General features: G+C 48.5%; 1 protein-coding gene across 11 annotated transcripts in view; it reads left to right on the top strand.

Annotated features, from left to right (window-relative positions):
- PMF1 (polyamine modulated factor 1) overlaps positions 1 to 22,743 on the top strand; it is a 23,071-nt gene extending 328 nt beyond the window's left edge. Inside the window, exons 2-5 of one of the 11 annotated variants that reach the window (XM_069480412.1) lie at positions 15,746 to 15,851; positions 16,973 to 17,073; positions 18,733 to 18,928; positions 22,670 to 22,743. In XM_069480412.1, the coding sequence (XP_069336513.1) occupies positions 15,746 to 15,851; positions 16,973 to 17,073; positions 18,733 to 18,928; positions 22,670 to 22,690 (424 nt within the window). In that variant the 3' untranslated portion in view covers positions 22,691 to 22,743. The other 10 variants (XM_069480415.1, XM_069480413.1, XM_069480414.1 and 7 more) reach the window with 10 other exon arrangements.

Here is a 22,743-nt window from a genome sequence, read left to right as displayed (position 1 = left end):
GCGGCGCAGGCGCGTGGTCTCGTGGCGGGGGCGGGTTTGGGTGGCAACGTGATCAGACGCTCCTGTCGAATCTGGAGCTTAGAGAAGTCAGGGGATGTTTACCAACACAGATAACGTGTAGCAGACAATTACCTATTCCTTCTTCCAGGAAGCCTCGTTTTGAGTAAAACTTAAAGTGGTTGCAAGGAAAGACAGAGCCTTTGCAGTTAGATCAGGGTTTAATCACGGGGCCCACCGCTATCTGAGCAACGCTTAACCGCCGCCTGCCTTGTCGGCTCCTCAGAAGTGAAATGGTGACGGTAGTACCTTTCTTATCGGGTCGTTTTGAGAATTAAATAAGTAAATATACGTAATATACGTAATATACCTAGGACAGGGCCTGCCACATAGAAAGCTTTGTTAGCTATTGTGGAGAGTAGTATCTTTCTGGGAAGTTGCAAGGACTAAATGTATTACCATGGAAAGAAACATTTTCCTGTCTTGATTTTTTTTTTTTTTTTTTTTTTTTTTTTTTTGAGACAGAGTCTCACTGTGTTGCCCGGGCTAGAGTGAGTGCTGTGGCTTCAGCCTAGCTCACAGCAACCTCAAACTCCTGGGCTTAAGCCATCCTACTGCCTCAGCCTGCCGAGTAGCTGGGACTACAGGCATGCGCCACCATGCCCGGCTAATTTTTTCTATATATGTTTTAGTTGGCCAGATAATTTCTTTCTGTTTTTAGTAGAGATGGGGGTCTCGCTCTTGCTCAGGCTGGTCTCGAACTCCTGACCTCGAGCGATCCACCCGCCTTGGCCTCCCAGAGTGCTAGGATTACAGGCGTGAGCCACCGCGCCCGGCCCTGTCTTGATTTTTGTATGATGTACTGGTGGGGTTTTTTGTTTTTGTTTTTGTTTTGAGACAAGGTCTTACTCTGTCGCCCGGGCTAGAGTGCAGGGATATCATAGCTCACTACAGCTTTAAACTCCTGGGCTCAAGCGAACCTCCTTCCTCAGCCTCCTAAATAGCTGGGACTTCAGGCACAGGACACCACGTCTACTTTCTGTAGAGATGGGGTCTCGCTCTTGCTCAGGCTGTTCTGGAACTCCTAGCCTTACGCGATCCGCCTGCCTCAGCCTCCCAAAGTGCTAGGATTATAGGTGTGAGCCACCTTGCTTGGCCTATTGGTTCTTAAAGGAGAATTTTGCCCATGATCCCACCGCCCCAGCACATTAATGCTGAAACACTCCAGGAGTTTGGTGCCCTGACCATGGCCTCTTCTCCCTCCAGCTCTCCCTGTCCCCACTTCCTTTGTTCTTGGGCCACAAGGAGACTCCCATCCTCTCCCACTCTCTGAACCACCTGGGTTCAGTACTTTCCTTTCCTACCTGATGATCTGTCTCTTCACTCATGACTCGGCAAATATTTGAATGCCTACTCGGTGTCCGGTGCTGAGAATACCATAAAGCAGACAAGGCCTCCATCTTGGAGCTTGTATTCAGTGGGTAGAGACACATGCCAACAAGATCATCCCAAAGCTTGGTAAGATGTGATCGAGAGCACTAGATAGGATGGTTAGGGGAGCCCACTCTGAGGAGTTGACATTTCAGCTGAAACTTGAAGGATACAGAACCGGCTTTTTGAAGAAGTAGAAAAAGGGCTTCTAGACAATGGGGACAGCTTGTGCAAAGGCCCTGAGGTGATCAAATGTTCTAGGAACTGGCAGAAGCCTTCTTGACTACAGCATAGTGGTCAGAAGGAAAGTAAAATCAGAGGAAGCTGGAGGAGGCAGGTGACAGCCTTATCATGCAGGGCCTAGTTTGCCATAATAATGTGATAAAATAATTTGTAATTATTGTTATGGACCAATCATGGCACGTCATCATAACACGTTCAGGCAAAGTCCCTCCTTTGTCTTATTTATTTTTCCCTGCTCATTCTTGCCCTCCTCTCCCTCTAGGCCTCACTTTCTGTTGGCTGTATGTCTTCCATTTATTCCTAATACAAATATTTATTGACCATCACCAATGTCCCAGGCTCTGTTCCAGTTGCTGGAGATACAGCAGTGATCAAGAGAGATAAGGTCCCTGTCCTCATGGAGTAGACATTCTAGTGCCATAAAAATAAAAAATAAATCAAGGTAAAGGAAGAGAGAGCAGTAGGGAGGGGTCAGGGTTAGGGTAAGAGTGAAGAAGTGACATTTGAATATGTTCCTATCCTTGTAAAATAGGTTTTTTTTTTGTTTGTGTATGTTTTAAATTTATATAAATGATATTGTGTTACATATGTCTTTTTTTTTTTTTTTTTTTGAGACAGAGTCTCACTCTGTTGCCCAGGCTAGAGTGAGTGCCGTGGCATCAGCCTAGCTCACAGCAACCTCAAACTCCTGGGCTCAAGCGATCCTCCTGTCTCAGCCTCCCGAGTAGCTGGGACTACAGGCATGCACCACCATGCCCGGCTAATTTTTTCTATATATATTTTTAGCTGTCCATATAATTTCTTTCTATTTTTAGTAGAGATGGGGTCTCGCTCTTGCTCAGGCTGGTCTCGAACTCCTGAGCTCAAACGATCCGCCCACCTCGGCCTCCCAGAGTGCTAGGATTACAGGTGTGAGCCACCGCGCCCGGCCTACATATATCTTTTTTCACTCAACACCATTGTTTTAAAAATCTAACCATGTCCTATCAGTGCATATGGTTCATAGCTTCTCAGTGCTGCTTGTCATTCCATGATATGCATCCACCTCTTATCCATTTCCTATCATGGACACGTCATTGCCTCCAACTCTCTCCTCCACAAATTATTCAGAGTGAATATCCTTTTACATCCCTTATGGGCTAGTGCTAGAATTTCTCTGAGGCCTATAAATGGGAGAGGGATCACTGGATCCCAGGGTTTATACTACCTGTGTCCTGTCAGATTGCTTTCCAGAAAAGCTATTTCTGTCCCCACATCTTTACCATCACTGGATATTTACCATTCTTATATTTGCCATTCTAATAGGTCTGAAAGGGGTATCTCATTATTGTTTCAGTTTGCATGTCCCTGATTCCTGGTAGGTTTGGGCATTTCTTCATGTACTTGTTGGTCATTTGGGCTTCCTCTTCTGTGAACTGCCTGCTCATTTCCACCTTTTTTTCAGACCCATTTTTTTTTAATGGGGGTTTTTATCTTGTCGACTGGTTGGAATTCCTACTCTAGAAGGAAATATCTTTCTATCAGGTGTTAACTCTATTGAGGAACAGACATCTTTAATTAAATAAAAAGTGGCCAGGTCCTGTGACTCATCTCATGCCTGTAATCCCCAGCACTTTGGAAGACTGAGGTGGGAGGATCACTTGAGCCCAGGAATTCAAGACCAGCCTGGACAACATAGTGAGACCCTGTCTCTACAAAAAATTTTTAAAAAATTAGCTGGGTGTGGGAGCATGCACCTGTAGTTCTAGCTACTTGGGAGGCTAAGGTGGGAGGGTCTCTTGAGCACAGGAGTTCAATGCTGTAGTGAGCTATGATCGTGGCACTGCATTCAGCTTGAGTGACAGAGCAAGACCCTGACTCAAAAATAAATAAATGAATGAATGAGTGAATAACTAATTAGCAAGCAACACAGAATTTAATTGTTTATACTTTACCCTAAGAGGATGAATCAGAAGAAAAATGCAATCGTGCCAGAGGACCCCTCACAAGCTGTATGGATCCTCATGACTCTCCTTTTCTCAGCCTCTACACTAACTCAAAGAGCCATAATAAAATGCTAGATATTGCCTAATTGATTTATTTTTTAAAATCCTAATTTTCATATAATTACTTCCATTCATTTTTTTCTCCTTGCGATTTGGGCTTTTGGGGTCTTGTTTATAAAAGCTGTGCTTGCATGTAGGCCACAAAGATAATATCTAGTGTTTTCTTCTATTCATTGTTTTAACTTTTTACTTTAAACCTTTAATCTGTCTGGATTAAGGTGTAAGGTGGTAGTCTCAAACCAGTCTTTTTTTTTTTTTTTTTTTTTTTTGAGACAGAGTCTCACTCTGTTGCCCAGGCTAGAGTGAGTGCCATGGCGTCAGCCTACCTCACAGCAACCTCAAACTCCTGGGCTCAAGCAATCCTCCTGCCTCAGCCTCCCGAGTAGCTGGGACTACAGGCATGCACCACTATGCCCAGCTAATTTTTTCTGTATATATTTTAGTTGTCCATATAATTTCTTTCTATTTTTAGTAGAGACAGGGTCTCACTCTTGCTCAGGCTGGTCTCAAACTCCTGAGCTCAAACGATCCACCCGCCTCGGCCTCCCAGAGTGCTAGGATTACAGGCGTGAGCCACCGCGCCTGGCCAGTAGATTCTTTAAAAGTTTGGAAGAGTTCATTTAGACCTAGGGCTTTTGGGGGTTGTTAAGAACTTCTAGTAATGATGCTAATAGGCATCTTGTCTTAGCCTCAAAGTGTCTCCGTATTTGTTACAGGTTTTTGGTATATAACTACGTCTTTAATGGCTACAGGTCTTTTCAGATTTTATTTCTTCTCATGACAGACTTGCGTCCCCCAAATTTGCCTCTTTTGTCTGTTTTATTTTATAACTGTTCAAAAATTTTTAATTATTTAAATTTTATTATTTCCCCTTTTTCCATTATATGTTGTTTCTCTTTTTTAGACTTGATCTAGCCACAGGTCTATCTTAATCTTTTTAAAGAATTAGCTTTTTTTTTTTTTTTTTTTTAATTTTCTGTTTGAGGTTATTGTTGTTCTCTATGTCTTTGGAATCTAGGCTTATCTTTATTATTTTTTTAGATTTGTTTTATTGGACCCCAGCCCACATAATGTCAAATCTATTAAAAAGTATCCAGGCTGGGTGAGGTGGCTCACTCACACCTGTAACCCTAGCACTCAGGGAGGCCAAGGTGGGAGGATAGCTTGAGTTCAGGAGTTTAAGACCAGCCTGAGCAAGAGCGAGACTCCATCTCTATTAAAAATAGAAAAGATTAGCCAGATGTAGTTGTGTGCACCTGTAGTCCCAGCTACTTGGGATGCTGAGGCAGGAAGATCACTTCGGCCCAGGAGTTTGAGGTTGCAGTGAGCTATGATAACACCACTGCACTCTAGTCCGGATGAGAAGAGCAAGAGTCTGTCTCAAAAAAAGAAAGAAAGAAAAAAAGCATCCAGTATCTTGACTAAGGTGGTAATTACACAAGGCTACACATGTGATAAAATTGCAAAGACGTACATACGCACACACACACAAATGAATGCGTATATAACTGGTGAAATTCGAATGAGCTCTATGGATTGTACCAATGTCAACTTCTTGGTTTTGCTATTGTACTATAGTTGTTTAAGATGTTAACATTGGGAAGGATACATTTCTTCACAACTTCCTACAAATCTATAATTATTTCAAACTAAAAAGTTCAAAAATGTATATGTATTAATACATAGCACAGTGTTTAGTTGAAAATAATTGAAAACCACCTAAGGTGTCCAACATTTGAAGAATGGTGGTCATATAAGTATGATAACTCTAATAAATACTATACAGGTATTTAAAATTACATTTTGAACAATATTGAGTTGTGGGGCAATGATCTGTTGTAATGAGAAATTAAAAACTCAGGTTATGGGGGAAGCATCAACATTCCATATTAAATATAATTCTTATCTAATTATATTAAAATTGCAATTGACTAGCTTATGTAATGTTACATTTATATTCATTCAAGATAATAATTATTAGTTCTATTTTGAGCTTTTGTATTTGAAGCCATTCCACTTTTTTAAGTCTAAAGTATTTTGTTTGCTCTTAAGAAGTTTGTCAGTCCAAAGCCCTGTGCCTGGGGAGCCAACTGTGTGGTCGGGAGAAGCAAAGAGGGCTGTCACCATGGTCCAGGCAAGAGACTGCGCATGAGAACATGGGTGGATTTGAGCTGATTGGGGGTAGAATGGAAGGGAAGGTGAGGGAAAGTGGAACACCAAGAGGATGTTGCCTCTTCATGACAGTGGTTGGGTGGAGGGTGGTGCCACCTACTAAGATGGGGAATAACGGAGGTGAGAGCTGGAGGAGAGAAATGGGACTGGGGTGGAGATCAAGACATATCTTTGGCCAGGATCAGTTGGAGATGGACGGCAGCCACACTCCTGTTTCTCAGCTCCTTTGAGCCCTCATCCTTCCAACCTCCCAAGTCTGCACTCCTCTGCCCCCACACCCAGCCTGCTGAGAGCTCTGTAGAGTCTTACCCGTAGTGGAAAATGATGCCTCCGCAAAGTCATGGGCTTGGACTTCAGCGTGGTGCTCAGTTAGCCTGCAATCATCATGCCCCCAGCCAGCTCTGCCCCTTCTGCACAGCAGCTATTTCAAATCTTCATCATGTCCCTCAGGCCATTTTTTTGACACCTGCACCCTCTTAGTGAAAATGACCTCAACATTTGGGGTTCATAGAAAAAATTAAGGCCACCAGGTGGGCATTTCTACATCTGTAAATTTGCCTGAGAGATACCCAATGCTGTGTCCTCCTAGCTACCTCCCTATCGACTTCCTTCCCTTTACATCCAAGGCTGTAGCTTCAGGTTCTACGTTACCAGGTTCTAGTTCCCCATCTCCAGTGCTTTCCTCAGCCCAGGGCAGTCTGCCGTCATTCCCTTAAAACTATTCTTTTCAAGGTCATTGATAACCTCTTTGTTGCTAAATACTGTGGATATTTTTTAATCTTTAACCTACTTTCTTTCCTTGTAGCATTTGACACTGTTAACCACTTCTCTGTCCTTGGAATTTTCCCCTTAGCTTCTGACATCATTCTCTGACCCTTTACCTCACTAGCAGCTCCTTCTTGGGCTCTTGTTCCCCCTCCTGTCTTTTAAATGTGTGACCATTGCCCTGCCCTTACTTCACCTCCACATGTGAATGATCACATCCCATCTGATGTCTCGAGCCTGCTGGAGCCCCTCAGAGACTGTTCATTGCTGCTTACCGTGGCTTCCAGGCCCTGCCTGCTCCCCCTCCAGCCACACTCAGTCATACTGACCTCCTCCTTGCCTAGAGTGTCATGTGCTTTCCTGCCTCAGGGTGTCTGCACTTGCTGTTTGCTCTGTGTGGAATGGTCTTCCTCCATCTCTTCCCTGACCCTCCCTAAAGCTGTCTTTCTGCCCTGGTTATCTGTCATAATATCCTCTGGTTATTTGTCCCTTCATAGCACTTATCACAGTCTGCAGTTCTGTTGTCTGCTTGCTTGCTTTGTGGTCTGTCTTCCTCACATAAAATGTAAGGTCCTGGAGGGCAGGATCTTGTCTGTCTTGTTCATCACTCTCTACTCATTGCTTATCACGGTGCCTGGCACACAGGAGACACTCAATAGTTTTGGAATAAACGGGGATTCTTAAGCCATATGTCTCCTGAGTTTCAGACCTCTGTCTCCAACAGTCTGCTACCAGAAATCTCCACTTGGTGTCCCACAGAACCATCAAGCTCAGCACAGTGGAAGCAGCATTTGTCCTCCTCCTCCTGTCTTCCTGTGGTCCCTAACTTGGTTGAAGGAACCACTGTCTACCCATTCTCTAGGCCAGAGACTTGGGAGTCCTCATTGATCCCTCCTTCCCCCTCACTTCTTGTCAACCACCCAGCCCTGTTGGCTCCAGCCTCTCTCTCCTCGGTCCCCTCCTTTCACCCTTGCCACCACTGCCCGAGTTCAGGCCCTCCCTGTCTCTCACTGAACTGTTGCACCAGCCTCCAAAGTGGCCCTCCATTTGATCATGTCCTTCTGCTTTCAGTGTTTAATTGGTTTAATTGCTTCCAGGATCAGATGCAAGCTCCTTAGCTCAGCATGCAAGGGAATTCACTCCTCAGCCCCTCCCCAGTTCTGCAGCTGCAAGTCAAGGCCTTGGGCGTTAGCACGTGCACACTTGCTTGCCAGTGCAGACACACACATGCACGTAAGCTCTTCTGCGTCACGTGCTGCCCCTGTGCCTCCATCCCTGCCACCTTGCCTTTTCACTTGCTACTTCTCCTCACTAAAACATCCTTCCCCTCATTTGGTTAAATAGGAACTTACAGCTGGTTTCCACATAGTAAGGACTCAATAAATGTCCTATATGAATACAGATGTTTAAGATGTATGCAAATACTTGACACTCTTCCAGCCCCAAGCCATTAAATTAAAGATGCTTAAAGTCCTCAGTCCCAAGGATGAAGTAGTTATACCTGGGACAGGAGTCTATACATAGTGATTGCTGGTTTATTCATATGTCAGTTATCCAAAGGGATATTTTAAATCCCAGATTGACTTTCCTCACAACTCAGCATATTTTCAGTGTAAATATCAGCTTGAGTAGGAGGGCAAATTATGTGATAAACCCCAGAGTGACTGGAAGATTATCTGCTGTGCTGGGCTCTCAGATTTTGGGGATCCACACCCCACTGTCATCAGTTAAGGCATCTTCCTTTCACTGTCTTGGCTGTGGTAAAAACTCTCAAATCTGTCCTCCCTCAGGCTTCAGAATAGAGAAACATGGCCCTATCGGAGCCTACCATTTGCAACCTCGGCCTTGGTCTCTGAAAATGAAGGATTCTTTTCTGTCCCCCATGGCCTCCTGAACCATCTGAAAACAGCCATTCTCCTGCTGAGCTAAAGCAAGCTGACAAGGGTGCTCCCTTTCTGTGTTTTGTTACAAATTAGGATCTTCATTGAAGGGGAAAGAGAAAAAAATATTAAAAAAAAGGGGGGGGGAACCCCAAAAACAAATTAGGACCTGCCAAGAGAGGCAGTCAGATTTTGTTAGTGGGGCCCAGGTTGAAGATCGGTTAGTACTATTCAGAGAAAAGCTAGGTTTGCCACAGGTACCCTTGATACCCTGCCTGCTGTGCCACATGTGGGGTTGGGCCCACAGGGGCTGAGGGAGCAAGAGGTGATTGACAGTTCTTAAGTTCTTCGATGCCGTACTCAGATGTCCTTCTGGTCTAGTATTCTGGCCTGGGATGTGTTGTGCAGGGTATGATTTGTGTAAAGTGACTCAAAGCCTATATCTGACAGTGACCAAAGAAAGAGAGCTAATTGGATTTGTACATGAACTGGTAATTTTAAACTAGACTGTTAGTGTTCATAGGAAAGAGTTCTTCACAGGAAAAAGAGTTTAATACATAAACTATTCTGACCACAAATGCCTTGGAAATACCCTGCCCTCTTTGTGCAAGTAATTCGTGCTACTGGTGGTGATTCGTTTCTGACATGTGGGGGGTGACTCATCAGACTGGTGTGTGGCTTCAGGCCTGGCATGCTAATGCTCTCTCGTGTTTCCAGACCATCCCCACTGTTTCTGCCTTGCTTGAGGCTGCTGTCGTCTCCGCTATGCCTGCTGAATCCACCCTCACACGGCAGCTGAGTGAGCGTTCTCAAGTGCAGATCTGATCATATCACATGCTGCTCCAAACCGTCTTTCTGGCAATTCTGGTCATGATACAGCCCAGACTCTGTATGCGTCTGGCCCTTCCCTGCCCCACCAGCCTGCAGGCCATGTGCTGTGGAAGCCAAGATGACCAGATGGCCTGCGTTGAGTCCCAGCTGGCTCTGTCAGCTTCTTCATCTGAAAAATGGGGGTGAGGATAATAGAACCTCCCTGATAGGGTTGTGGTGAGAGTTTAATGACTTACTCCATGTAGAATGTTTAGAACAGGACCTGGTGCTAGTCAATCCTCAGTAAACGTTTCTTATTATCACATCTCCATATATATGCACATATGTGCACACCCACACACGTGTGCACATACGCCACACTATGCTGCCTGGGCCTTGGTACACACTGCTTTTCTCCTGCACTCTGCCCAGCTCCTGCTTCTTTCTCTCTCAGACATTGCTTCCTCCAGGGAGCCTTCCCTGAGCCCCTGTCAGCCCCTATGCTGTCCCATACTCATTTTCCTGAGCACTGATCTGTAACACTTCTGAGAGCAGGAGTCATACTGTCTCATCTTCGAGTTTATACCACCGAGCTTGGCATGGTTAGTGCTCAGCAAGTGTTTATTGAATGAATGAATACGATTATCCTCATGGTACTTTTTTTTTTTTTTTTTGAGACAGGGTCTTGCTCTGTCACCCCAGCTAGAGTGCAGTAGTGCTGTCATAGCTCACAGCAACCTCAAACTCCTGGGCTCAAGCAATCCTCTTGCCTCAGCCTTCCAAGTAGCTGGGACCACAGGCGTTTGCCACCACATCTGCCTAATTTTTCTATTTTTAGTAGAGATAAGGTCTTACTATGTTGTCCAGGCTGGTTTCCAACTCCTGGGTTCAAGTGATCCTCCTGCCTCAGCCTCCCAAAATGCTAGGATTACAGGCATGAGCCACCACACCCAGCCCCAAGGTAACTTTTTAATACAGCTGTTCATCCTGAATAACACCTGGAGGTTTTCATTTTCCTCTTATTTTCATTAAGAAACATTTCTCAGGCCAGGCGCAGTGGCTCACGCCTGTAATCCTAGAACTCTGGGAGGCCGAGGTGGGAGAATCGCTCGAGGTCAGGAGTTCGAGACCAGCCTGACCAAGAGTGAGACCCCGTCTCTACTAAAAAAAAAAAAAAAAAAAATAGAAAGAAATTATCTGGACAGCTAAAAATATATATATAGAAAAAAATTAGCTGGGCATGGTGGCGTATGCCTGTAGTCCTAGTGACTCGGGAGGCTGAGGCAGGAGGATTGCTTGAGCCCAGGAGTTTGAGATTGCTGTGAGCTAGGCTGACGCCACAGCACTCTAGCCAGGGCAAAAAGAGCAAGACTCTGTCTCAAAAAAAGAAAAAAAAGAAAGAAACATTGCTCTGTTTGGTCGTTTCTCTTTTCCATGTCTCAGACCTGGGGCTGCACAGTGTACACAGGCCTAGAAAGGGAAGAGAGAAAAAGACCAAACAAAACCATTTCTTAATGAAATGGGCAGCCGCATAGTTGGTGGGTGTGGGATGAAGAGTATGAATGTCTGTCACTTTGATCGCCAGCTTCTATTTGTCTTGTTCTCAGCCTTCCCAGCCCCCTGCTCCTTAGTAGAGATGGAAGTGCCAGTCCCTGCCTGCCCTCTGCTGGACAACCTGTGCAACAGGCTTTCAGCTGGGCAGCATGCCGGTTACCAGGGAGGAAGGCGAGCCAAGCCCCACCTCCCTTTTTGGCTCCCTTAGCATTGGGTACACTTGTGGTATTGCCCTATTTTGTATTGTCTGTGCCTCTTTTAACTTTCCATGGTGTCCTGCATAATTTATTTGCATATATAAACCAAAAGACTGACAACCCACCAAAGCTTGATTCTGTGCTTAAATATTTTGAAGTTCAATTTTTTTTAGAAGTCAAATTTATATTATAATTTACAATGAGTTTTCAGTGCAGTAAATGAAATGCTTCTTCAGTGAGTTCAAAACAGTGAAGGCTTCTCAGTATTGCATAATAAATATTTAAGAAAAAAATAATGGTTTAAAATCAGTTAATATAGTCATCTCAATTTTGAAACTAAGTAAATGTAGTTTTTAATTTTATTTTTATTTTTTGAGTCAGAGTCTTGCTCTGTTGCCCTAGGTAGAATGCAGTGGTGTCATTGTAGCTCACTGTAACCTCAAACTCCTGAGCTCAAGTGATCCTCTTGCCTCAGCATCCCAAGTATTAAGCTGGGACTACAGGCATGCACCACCTTGTCTGACTGATCTTTTCTATTTAATAGAGATGGGGTCTCACTCTTGCTCAGGCTGGTCTCCAACTCCTGAACTCAAGCGATCCTCCTGCCTTGGCCTCCCGGAGTGCTAGGATTACAGGTGTGAGCCACTGTGCCCGACCTAAATGTAATTTTTAAAAGTTATTTTCATTGATGATAAATTTAGCTCTCCTCTCCCCACCCCCAACTTTTTTTTTTTTCCCCCCCACAATTTAGCCTTTTCTCAGTGGTGGGGACAAATCCCGATGGCTGGTTCTTCCTGCTGTTGGGTTGGTTTCTGCACGTGCAATTGTACACAAGCCACATTTACTAGCCTTTGCCTTCCATGGTGGAAGAGACTTTTCTGCTCTGGGGAGCCAAGTTACTGTCTGTTCTACACCTCTGAGGGGCCACAGGACTGAATAATTGTAGCTAACATGGAGCATCTCAGTGTGCTGGGCAGTGTACTAAGCACTTCATATATGTAACCTCATTTAATCCTCATAGTAATTTTGTGAGATATAGATAGTTATAATCCCCATTTGACAGAGGAGGAAACTGAGACTTATAAAGATAAAGAAGTTAACTGAGGTTACTCAGCTAATGAGTGGTAGAGGTAGGATTTGAATCCAGGCAAAAGGGCAGGCAGTCCATCTTCAGAGCAGTACCCTTAACGCAGTGCATAGCTGGGTGGCCTCTTGTGTACCCTTGGAAGGCCAAGGCCAGGAGACCATTCCTTCATGGGGTGAAGGGGGTTATTGGCAGAGAGCATGTGGGGGAGACTCCTGGGGGAGGAGGACTCCTCTGCCCAAGCAAGGGGTCCAGGGTGGGAGCAGGGCAGGTCTAGGGCTGGGTAGCCCAGGCCTCACCTCAGCCCCAGTTGCCCAGTCTGTGGGTGTCCTATGTGCTGCTGTGCATCTGCACTATTCTGGGCACACTGGAGATCCCAGCAACACTGCAGAGGGCATCCTATCCACAGAGATATTACAGTTTGCATGAGAAGATAAGATTTGACACTTGGGGGACAGATGGTCTTGAATGTTTTCTATTAAATAAAATATATTGCTTTCCTGCTTCTCCCTGAGCATACTTTTCAGGAAATCCACAAGGGCATTCAAACTATTTCCAAGTCTGCATTGGCTCTCAAGGAAGGGATGACATTCCTCCTGCACTCACTGACACCAGCCCCAATCTGGCTGCCTTCTCTCCTTCATTAAGCCGCATTGTCCTGTTCAGCACATATTCTTGTCTTGTGTATTCATATGAATGTGCATGTTTCTGGGGTCCTTCACTTTCATTGTATTCTCAACCATAAAGGAGACCCCAGAAGAGTTCACAAGCAGCACTAGTGGTCAGAGTTTTCTTCACCCCTGCCCTGGGCCCTGTCGGCCCGTCTGAGCTGGGGAGAGATGCGCCCAGCTCAGACCCTCCGCCTGCTGAGGGGGCTGGGAGGAGGAACAGGATCTCCCCGTGTCCAAGCCAAACCTGTTTCAAGCCACAATTACCCGGTCTCAATTCCAGCCTTGCTTGGTCAGGCATCATGTGTTCCTCCACATTCCTCCCGGTAGCCACAGGCTGCGTGGCTGGTGAGGCCAGCAGCAAAACAAGATGTCTGGGACTCTGCTGAGGGTTGAAAGGACACCCACCATCTGTTCTTTGTACAGTATTGCCCTCCTAGGTTTAGCCTCCAAGGTGTACCGATATGGAATGTATACCATTGAAAAGGTAGGAGACTGTGTCGCCCTGACTCAGGGGTGTGCTGGTGGGTGCTTACCACCGACTCCGAAAATAAAGCCCTGGTTTTCAGCATTTGCCAATTTCCAAGGTGTAAATACTCCTAAGTTACCAACATGGCATCACTAAATACAGAGTTGAGAAGAGATGGGCAGCGGCCCACCTTTACGTGGTATTTCCACCAGGCCGACAACGGATATAAACTACCTCACAAGCAGAGTAAAATGTGGTAGAGGGATTAGGAAGTGGTATGTTTGGAGTAGTTAGTACCTTTGTTCTTTAATATAATTTATTGTAAGTTTATATAATTTAATTTTTAATAATGACTGTATTCGACATCTGGCTCACAAAATTCCTGAAATTTTAGCAATCGTCCCTTGCAAGCCACTATGAGCTGGCTCCCCCACACCACTGCTGTTAGTCTGCACCTGTTTCCAAAAACATCGTGTCGGGGTGGGGATCATGGGGGAGGCCTAAAGAGCCATGAGAAAGGGAGGACCCCGCAGTGATTCCCTGGCTAGGGCTCTGCACTGGGCTCTGATACCTAATGACCTGTTTACCCCGTGGCCCACCAGCCTGATCCCCACGGCTGAGGCGCATCCTGACCCGTACTAGAGCACAGATGTGAGCTTTTGGGTGTTTGAGGACTCTTCCTGAGCTCAGAAACTCTCCGTAGGTCACTTGAACATTGCTTCATCTGACACCACCTCCCCCCAACTTAAAGATGATCCTTATGATACACTCTCTCAGCCCCATAACCCTGGCCCTTTTCTTTCACAAGTGGTGATTACCATATTCATGTGTGTTTCTGCATTTGCTGCCATCTCTCCCTCCGCACTGGAAGCTCTCATTCACCCCTGAATACCCAGTTCCTGGTGGGTGACCGGCATGCAGCAGGCACTCAGTGAATATTTGTTGAAGGGCAAGGGCCTGAGAGAGCAGACAGAGAGACTGGCAGGAAAACAAAGGGGAGGGAGAGGCAACCACCAAGAGAGTTCATTTAACTTGTTTGAGTATCTTTATCCAAGAGGAATAAGCCATTGGGAATATACTGGATCCCTTTTGATCCGTCCAGCTACCAGGGATGTAGCAATGAGGAGGTCTCAGCTGTTAGTGTCAGAGACCTGATTGCAAATCAGGCTTTGGGCCAGGCACACACTTGGGTGGCTCATATCTGTAATCCTAGCACTTTGGGAGGCTGAGGGGGGAGGATTGCTTGAGGCCAGGAGTTCGAGACCACCCTGAGCAAGAGTGAGACACCCCCCCCATCTCTACTAAAAATACAAAAATGAGCTGGGTATTATGGCGTGGGCCTGTAGTCCTACTACTCGGGAGGCTGAGGCAGGAGGATGGATTGAGCCCAGGAATTTGAGGCTGCAGAGAGCTACGACGATGCCATTTCACTCTACCCAGGAAGACAGAGTGAGACTCTGTCTCAAAAAAAAATTTTTTTTAAATCAGGCTTGAACAATACAACAAATCTATTATCTCATGTAATAAGAAGCCCCAAAGTAGAGTGGCTGCAGGTTGGTGTAAACCAGGGCCCCATAGTTGCCAGTAGCTGGAGGCATCACCTGGGTACAGTAATGTCCTACAGAAAGGGCATCAGTCACCTCCTGTGTGGCTCTTTAGGAGTAAGGCAATCTTTCCCAGAGGCCACAAGCCCGGCCCTCATCCAGGAACTGAAATGACCTGAAATTTTCAGAGTGTGGTTCCCAGACCAGCACCATCAGCCTCACCTGGAAGCTCATTAGAAACTGGGGGGTTGGCCGGGCATGGTGGCTCATGCCAGTAATCCTCGCACTCTGGGAGGCCGAGGCGGGTGGATCGCTCGAGGTCAAGAGTTCGAGACCAGCCTGAACAAGAGCGAGACCCTGTCTCTACTAAAAATAGAAAAGAAATTAGCTGGACAACTAAAAATATATATAGAAAAAAAATTAGCCGGGCATGGTGGCGCATGCCTGTAGTCCCAGCTATCGGGAGGCTGAGGCAGAAGGATCGCTTGAACCCAGGAGTTTGAGGTCGCTGTGAGCTAGGCTAACGCCACAGCACTCTAGCCCAGGCAACAGAGTAAGACTCTGTCTCAAAAAAAAAAAAAAAAAACCAACCAAACAAACAAACAAAAAAAGGGGTTGAGGGGCAGTGATCTTTAAAGGATAAACAGTTGAATATCACTTAGGGCTCTCTTGAGTGGAAGTAGGGATGCTGATGGGCACTGGTGGGGTTGAGCCATCCTCAGTGACTCGAGCTGCAGATGAGAGATTTGCATCCACTGCCTTTAACCAGGGCCAGGAAGTGGACAAAGCTTAGAGTCCTGTGATGAGAAGCAGAGGTGCCCAGGTAGCCTGGAGACTGGCTGTGCACTTGACCCTCCCCACCTCTGTTCTCTCTCCTTCCCACCAGCTACCAGAGATTCACGGACTGTTACAAGTGCTTCTACCAGTTGCAGCCTGAGATGACACAGCGAATCTATGACAAGTTTATAACTCAGTTGCAGGCATCTATTCGGGTGAGTGGCAAGAAGCCCAGCAGGTACTATTGACTTGGGTTCTGTCTCTAGATTGTCAGTCCCCTGGGGGCAGTGACCCCACCCTCTGCCCCTGTCTCCTCAGCCCCTAGAACTTCCTTGGTGCCCAGCAGGCTGCAGCATCTGTCATCCCTCCCCTCCAAGTGTTACGGATATCTTAAATGCCCCTTTCTCTCATTGTCCTGTATTGTAATTACGTGTTTATATGTGTCTGCCCTACTGTGCGAGCTCAGTGAGGGCAGGATGGGGGCTCACTCATCTTTGTACCTCCAGCTCCTGGTGGGATACCTGGCACAGAGAAGGCATTTAACAAGTTGTTTGAATTCAGAGGAACTGAGTACTACTGGGAATACAAAAAAGGATATGATTCCATTGTCTCTAAGTAACTGGTATCTGTACAGAGTTAAACTTCCATGCTGCTACACTCCAGGCTGGTCCTGTTCAGCATCACAATGTGTGGTTTCAGCAAAGCGTGCTTGGGGAGTGGGGATGGCGGCAAGGGTGCAGCATTCAGAGATGGCAGGGGAGGGGAGAGGCTTGCTGCAGGCTCTTTAACTGTTTCCCATTGTATATTTTATCTTCTTAATTATAAAAGCCACATGTTGTAGAAAAGTTGGAATGCTTGGGAAGGTACAAAGACAGAACAGAAATTAGCCAAGCCGGGCGCGGTGGCTCACGCCTGTAATCCTAGCACTCTGGGAGGCCGAGGCGGGTGGATTGCTCAAGGTCAGGAGTTCGAGACCAGCCTGAGCGAGACCCCGTCTCTACTAAAAATGGAAAGACATTATATGGACAACTAAAAATCTACATAGAAAAAATTAGCCGGGCATAGTGGCGCATGCCTGTAGTCCCAGCTACTCGGGAGGCTGAGGCAGTAGGATCGCTTAAGCCGAGGAGTCTGAGGTTGCTGTGAGCTAAGCTGACGCCACGGCACTCACTCTAGCCTGGGCAACAAAGTGAGACTCTGTCTCAACAACAACAACAAAAAAAAAAAAAAAAAAAAGAAATTAGCCAAAATCTTACTAAGTGCTGTTAGCAGTTTAGTATATTTCCACTATGAGTTTGTCTCGTGTCATTACAGCTCTTTTCTCCTTTCTCTTCAGGAGGAAATTTCCGAAATCAAAGAGGAAGGGAACCTGGAAGCTGTCTTGAATGCCTTGGATAAAGTTGTGGAAGAAGGCAGAGCCCACAAGGAACCAGCCTGGTGAGCATGGGTGCGGGGAGGTGAGAAGAGTGACAGAAGGTGCCTGGGGAAGGGGCACCAATTCAGCTTCTTGAAGGAGACTTTCAGACTGACCCACATCTGTGAGACTTTGGGCTCTGGCCCCTGAGAGAGGACCCTTTGACAGGGACAAGTAAAAAGGACAGACACCAAACAGTAATCAAGAACAGTTGAAACCCACAGGTTCCCACCGGGGGAGGGGAGCCCCAGGGCAAGCATGTTGTCCAGGGGTTCAGGGAGGGGAGTGGTTCGAGACAAGACTGAGGAAGCCCTCCTGGGGGAGCTCATCTGAGGCCCTGTTGGACCTGTGGGAGAAAGGGCAGGCGGGGGGCGTGGGAAGGGACAGAATAGCAAGGTTTGGAATCATGTGTAGAGTAGGCTGGCTGAGGAACTGGCTTTTTTTTTTTTTTTTTAGACAGAGTCTCGCTCTGTTGCCTGGGCTAGAGTGCGGTGGCGTCAGCCTAGCTCACAGCAACCTCCAACTCCTGGGCTCAAGCGATCCTCCTGCCTCAGCCTCCCGAGTAGCTGGGACTACAGGCATGTGTCACCACAGCCGGCTAATTTTTTATATATGTATTTTTTTAGTTGTCCAGCTAATTTCTTTCTATTTTTAGTAGAGACGGGGTCTCGCTCTTGCTCAGGCTGGTCTTGAACTCCTGAGCTCAAACGATCCGCCTGCCTCGGCCTCCCAGAGTGCTAGGATTACAGGCGTGAGCCACTGCACCCTGCCTGGAACTGGCTTTTATTCATTCGTTTATTCAGCAGATATTTAGGGAGCACCCACTATATGCTCGATACTGTTTTAGATGCCAGAGACGTAGCATTGAACAAGACAGATAAAACACCTGCTCTCCTGGCGCTGACATTTCAGTGGGCAGCCTGGCTGCCCAGTATAGGTCAAGTGCAAGATGGAGAAGTGGGGCCTGGGGCAAGGAGTAGAGAGCAGAGGCCATCAAGACCACAGTGGCCTGAGCGCTGCCTCATACAACCCTCCCTCCCTCCCTCAATGGGATACTAGGCCAGATGGAGTAGATATATTTTTTGTACCTCCAATTTTGTTATGCTTTGTGACCTTAATACTTAAGAGAATTAAGTTTTACAGCTGAAAAAGAATTTTTAAAAGAACTCACAGTGGCTTCTTAACACCCCCCCACCCCAATAGTCTTGCCTCCTTAGACCTGTCTTTCCTTATCTTCCCACATCAGCCAACACTTACCAGGGCCTCTCAGCCACCCACAATCTCTCCAGCTCACAGTCTGCTGGAGTGGATGCACCAGCAGGGCACATGGTCACAAGGACAGAGGCAGGGGCTGAAAAGTCACCCTTTGCCCTGGAGTGTTCTAGATGAGAGACTATATGTGGAAGAGAAGAGGAGAATGTGGAGTGTGGTTGGGAAGGCTAAGACAGGAGCTAAAGTGAGAAGGGGGAGAGGCGTACCCCTAGGCATTGAAGCTGAGGGATAGGAGGTGAGCGCTCCCATCAACAGCAGGTCTCGGGAGGTGAGACAGACTGCAGGAGAGGCCTTGGAAGCCAGCCCAGCTTGGACTGGAGGTGGGAATGTCACTGATTGGGCTCGGAAGTGGAACTCTCCCCCCAAAATCCTCCCCTCCCTCATCCCTTGTGTTCCATGCGGCTCTCTAGGCGCCCCAGTGGGATCCCAGAGAAAGACCTGCACAGCGCCATGGCACCCTACCTCTTGCAGCAACGGGACACCCTACAGCGCCGTGTGCAGAAACAGGAGGCCGAGAACCAGCAGCTGGCAGAGGCCGTCCTGGCTGGGCGCAGGCAGGTGGAGGAGCTGCAGCTACAGATCCAGGCGCGGCAACAGGCCTGGCAGGTAAATGTCCCGGTCCTACCTGCTTTCTCTTCCTTCCCTGATAGGCCCCCTGAGATCCCCAAATTGGTGGCTTCCTCCATTCCAACATAAGGGATCCCCGTAGGGAGTAGAAGAGTCTGCTGCTGCAGGACAGTCCCATCACCGCTCCTTGGACGTCTCTTTGCTGACCTCAGCAGACAGGCTCCCCAAATCCTCTCCTCTCCTTGGGGCACACCTGCTCTTGGCTGAAGTCTAGCTGCAGGCATGCGTTCCCCTGCTGCAGCAGGTGAGGACACAGGCCCAGAGAGGGCAGGTGACTTGCCCAGGATAACAGCTCCTCCATATCACAGTTGGAGTTAAACCTTGTGTATCCAGTGGTCGTTCTACTTCATGTGACCTTTGCCCAGTATATTTTAAATGTATACATTAGAATGACTTCTAGAGTCTTCACCACATGTAAAATATATCTTCCATGCAAGAAATGTGTGTCCTTTGAGGGTGAACTTAATTTTTGAAAGTGGCCCAAAGTCACTTGGGGCCAAGGTGGGTGAAGGTGATCAAGCTGGACAACACGAGAAGCAGGTGTGGCTGCAGAGTGATGAGAAGGACTTTCTTACTGGCTTGAGGTGTGACTCCAAGAGAAGGTTTCCAGCAGGCCTTGAGTGGTAGCATCCCTGTTGGATTCTCTCCAGCCAGCATTTAGATGTCCAACTTAAATCTACTTAGAGCTATTTGACAGCCCCCTTCCTGAGGCAGACCTTCCTATTCCTGAGGAGGACAGGGCCCCAGATCTGTGGTCCCCAGATCCCCTGGTCTTCTCTTCCCAAGACCGCTTAGCTGTAGCCCAAAGGCCCTGCCCAGCTCAGCAAGGGTCCCAAGCCTTGGGGAGGTGGCAGCAGGTGGAAGTTGGCAGCCTGCTCTGTTCCCTCTTGTCCCCACCCCCTCCAGTCTCCCCATGTCACAGACTAGTCCTGGGGGACTGGACAATAGGCATGAGGGTGGGAGTGACCAAGGCCTTCAGTCTGGGGCTGTCTTGGGGCAGGCATTTTAAGAGGGGGAATAAAGCCCCCTGCTCTTACAGCCACCCCTCATCCACTCCAGCTGCAGATCCTCACGTTGCTTGAAGTGGGTCTACTGGACTGTGTTCGGCGCTGAGGCCTGTGTGGCAGCTTCAGAGAGCTATTTTTTACCACAATTTCCATGTCAGTAGCCTAACTGAAAGTTCACTTAATTCAAGAAAATTTCTCTGCTAGAAAGCTCTGGAGAGGTCAGAGGATTGGAAGGCCACTTTGGAGGCCCTTATTGCAGATGGGCTCAGGTTAGGGGAGGCCTAGCCCAGGCGGTCACCACCCAGCTTGCCATAAGTATCTGCCGAGTGGCGGGGACTTGCTAATGTGCCTTTGTCCTAACAAGCCCGGCTGGGCCAGTGACATGAGCCACAGACCCCATCCGTATTGTCCTGGAGGAACCCAGGCCGGGAGTCAGGGACAGCGGAGGGAAAGGATTTGGGTTTTCTCTCATCCCGATTTGTCTGTTCTCTCCTGTTGATTTCAGGCTCTACACAGAGAACAGAGGGAGCTGGTGGCTGTGCTGAGAGAGCCTGAGTGAGGAGATGGCTGGGCCCAGAAGCAGAGGGCAGTCAAGGTCGAGGGCCTGTGGTCTAGCATGCTGGGCCTGGGCCTGTCCTCTGAGAACAGCTGAAATGGTGCCCAGTCCTTAAGCAGTGATGGAATTTGCCAGCGGACCAGGCTAGAGCAAGCCCCACTGCCACTGTGCCTTTTGGGGCTCCCTTAGGGTTGATCTCAAACACGCCCCCACCTTCAGATTCCTCCCTATTTTCTTCTAACTGGAGGGTTCTTGGCCAGCTCCCACCTGGGAATCAAGCGCTAGCTTCTTTCCTCCTGGTTCCGGTCAACTCTGCCAACCCGCTCCTGCTGGTTCCTGAGCCCTCCCTAGGACCTAGCTTGGGGAATCTGTTTTCAATCTCCACTGATTGTCCCCTTGCTGGCCAGCCCAAGGGCTCTTACCACGTTCTCCCCACATCCGTAAATAAACTTCCTCCACTACACTGTAATCTGTGAGGATGCTTCCTCTGCCTGGGCCTTTCTGGGGCCAAGACCTGCTGTTGGGCCTCTAAGTTCTGGCGCCAGTCAAGGCCTCGGTTGTAGTCCTCTGAGAGCCTCCAGGTTGCGCGGGTTGGCAGGGGGTGTATTTGACCATCATGTGCAGAGGGCAGCACAGAAACCAGAACCCCTGGGTTCCCTGTGGCCAGGACAAGTGCCAAGGGGGTATCCCTCTGTCCAGCCCAAGCCACGCTTCTCTTTGCCGTTTGGGCAGAGTGTCCACGGTGGGCCTCACTTGGTGTTTGTGCTTGGGGACAGTGCACAGAGCAAGGTGGGCCCTCCAGAATAGCCGGTCACTTTGTCCTCCTGCTGCTCTGCTTCACCGTTCTCCAGCCAGGGCCAGCCAAAGGCAGGATGGTGCTTCCCAGACCAGAGGGTGTAGGGGATTGGGTATGCATGGCAAAATTTTTTCCATGGTGAGGGCCTCACCCTAACCCCTTGGGGAGAGATTTGGTTGGGTCTGTCTGAGGCACAGGGGGGGCAGACAGGGAGACATCAGGTGACCCCTGCTTGCCACCCCCATCACCATAACCTGAGCTCAAGCTCTGTCCCCCTCTGCCCGCTTCTTCACCGTGGAGCTGCCAAACTCAAGCATCAGAGGCTGCTCTCCTGTCCAGCATGCTCCATTGAGTGCTTTCTTTGTTTGTCAGGTGGGGCAGACAGTCTTGAGCCCTGGTGGGTGGGTAGGTGAGTGAGGACACAGGACGACAGAGGGGAAGGTGCCAGGACACCCTCCCTTCCCTCTCCAGGCTGACCTGAGGCAGTGGCAGCTCTTAGGTGTGGGATGGGGTTTTTCCGGGCTGGGATGTTCTGTCCCATAAAGGATAGGCCTTCCTATCACTTACGGGAGCACTACGGGGAGGGCAGGTCTCCCCCCGAGGTTGTTACCACTGGGGAGGCTGCAAGGACAGGAGGAGAACCCGAGGGTCAGGAGCCTAGAGCTGCACTCCATCTCCCCGCTCCTCACAGGCCTTGGCTCCCCACCCAGTGCCCCACCTCCCTGTCCTGTGCCCTGCATACCTGGTAGTCATAGCCACCTGGCCTGCTCCAGAGATCGAGAGGCCTTCCTTATCTCACACCTGCCCCCACCTGTATCGGCCTTTGGCTCTTGGCCCGGTGCTGCCCGGACCCTTTCCCCGTCTTGACGCACAGGGCCTGAGCAGTGGGGCTGCCCCCACACTGGCTGCCTTTGGTGTGTCGCTGGGTGAATGAGGGCATTGCCCGGCACTCCCTCCCTGGGGTTTGGCTCCTGCCCATGGGGCTGCAGTAGAAATCACAGGCTGTGAGAGAGGTGGAGCCAAGTTCTGCTCAAATCTATTTCAGACTCTGAGCCCCGCTTCTCTTTAGGCCCCCCTAGAGCCCAGCCAGTGCTTAGCCAGGCTGGGGGTCTCCGAGGAAGAGTGAATAGGGGTTAGAGGCCCTGGGGAAGGGGCAAAGGGCAATGTCGAGAGCCTGGAAGTCTGATAGTGGCCCATCCTCCTCCATCACTCCGGGCCCCTGCCCAGGCAGCCACAGCTCCCGACCACAACATCCTTTGGGGTTTGGCCTACAGAGCTGGGGCGGATGACCCCCAAATAGCCCTGGCAGATTCCTGTGACCCGCCCACAACATGGTCAGGTGCCCCCGCCCCCACCTCCAGGGCACAGCCCGGAGGGTATAAACAGTGCTGGAGGCAGGAACGGGCGGACCAGCTGAGCCCTGGACAGCAGCCCT

Source organism: Eulemur rufifrons, chromosome 8 (assembly GCF_041146395.1).
Source record: "Eulemur rufifrons isolate Redbay chromosome 8, OSU_ERuf_1, whole genome shotgun sequence".
NCBI classification, from domain to species: domain Eukaryota; kingdom Metazoa; phylum Chordata; class Mammalia; order Primates; family Lemuridae; genus Eulemur; species Eulemur rufifrons.
Note: the sequence above shows the minus strand (reverse complement) of the source record. Positions and strands in the feature narration are given on the sequence as shown.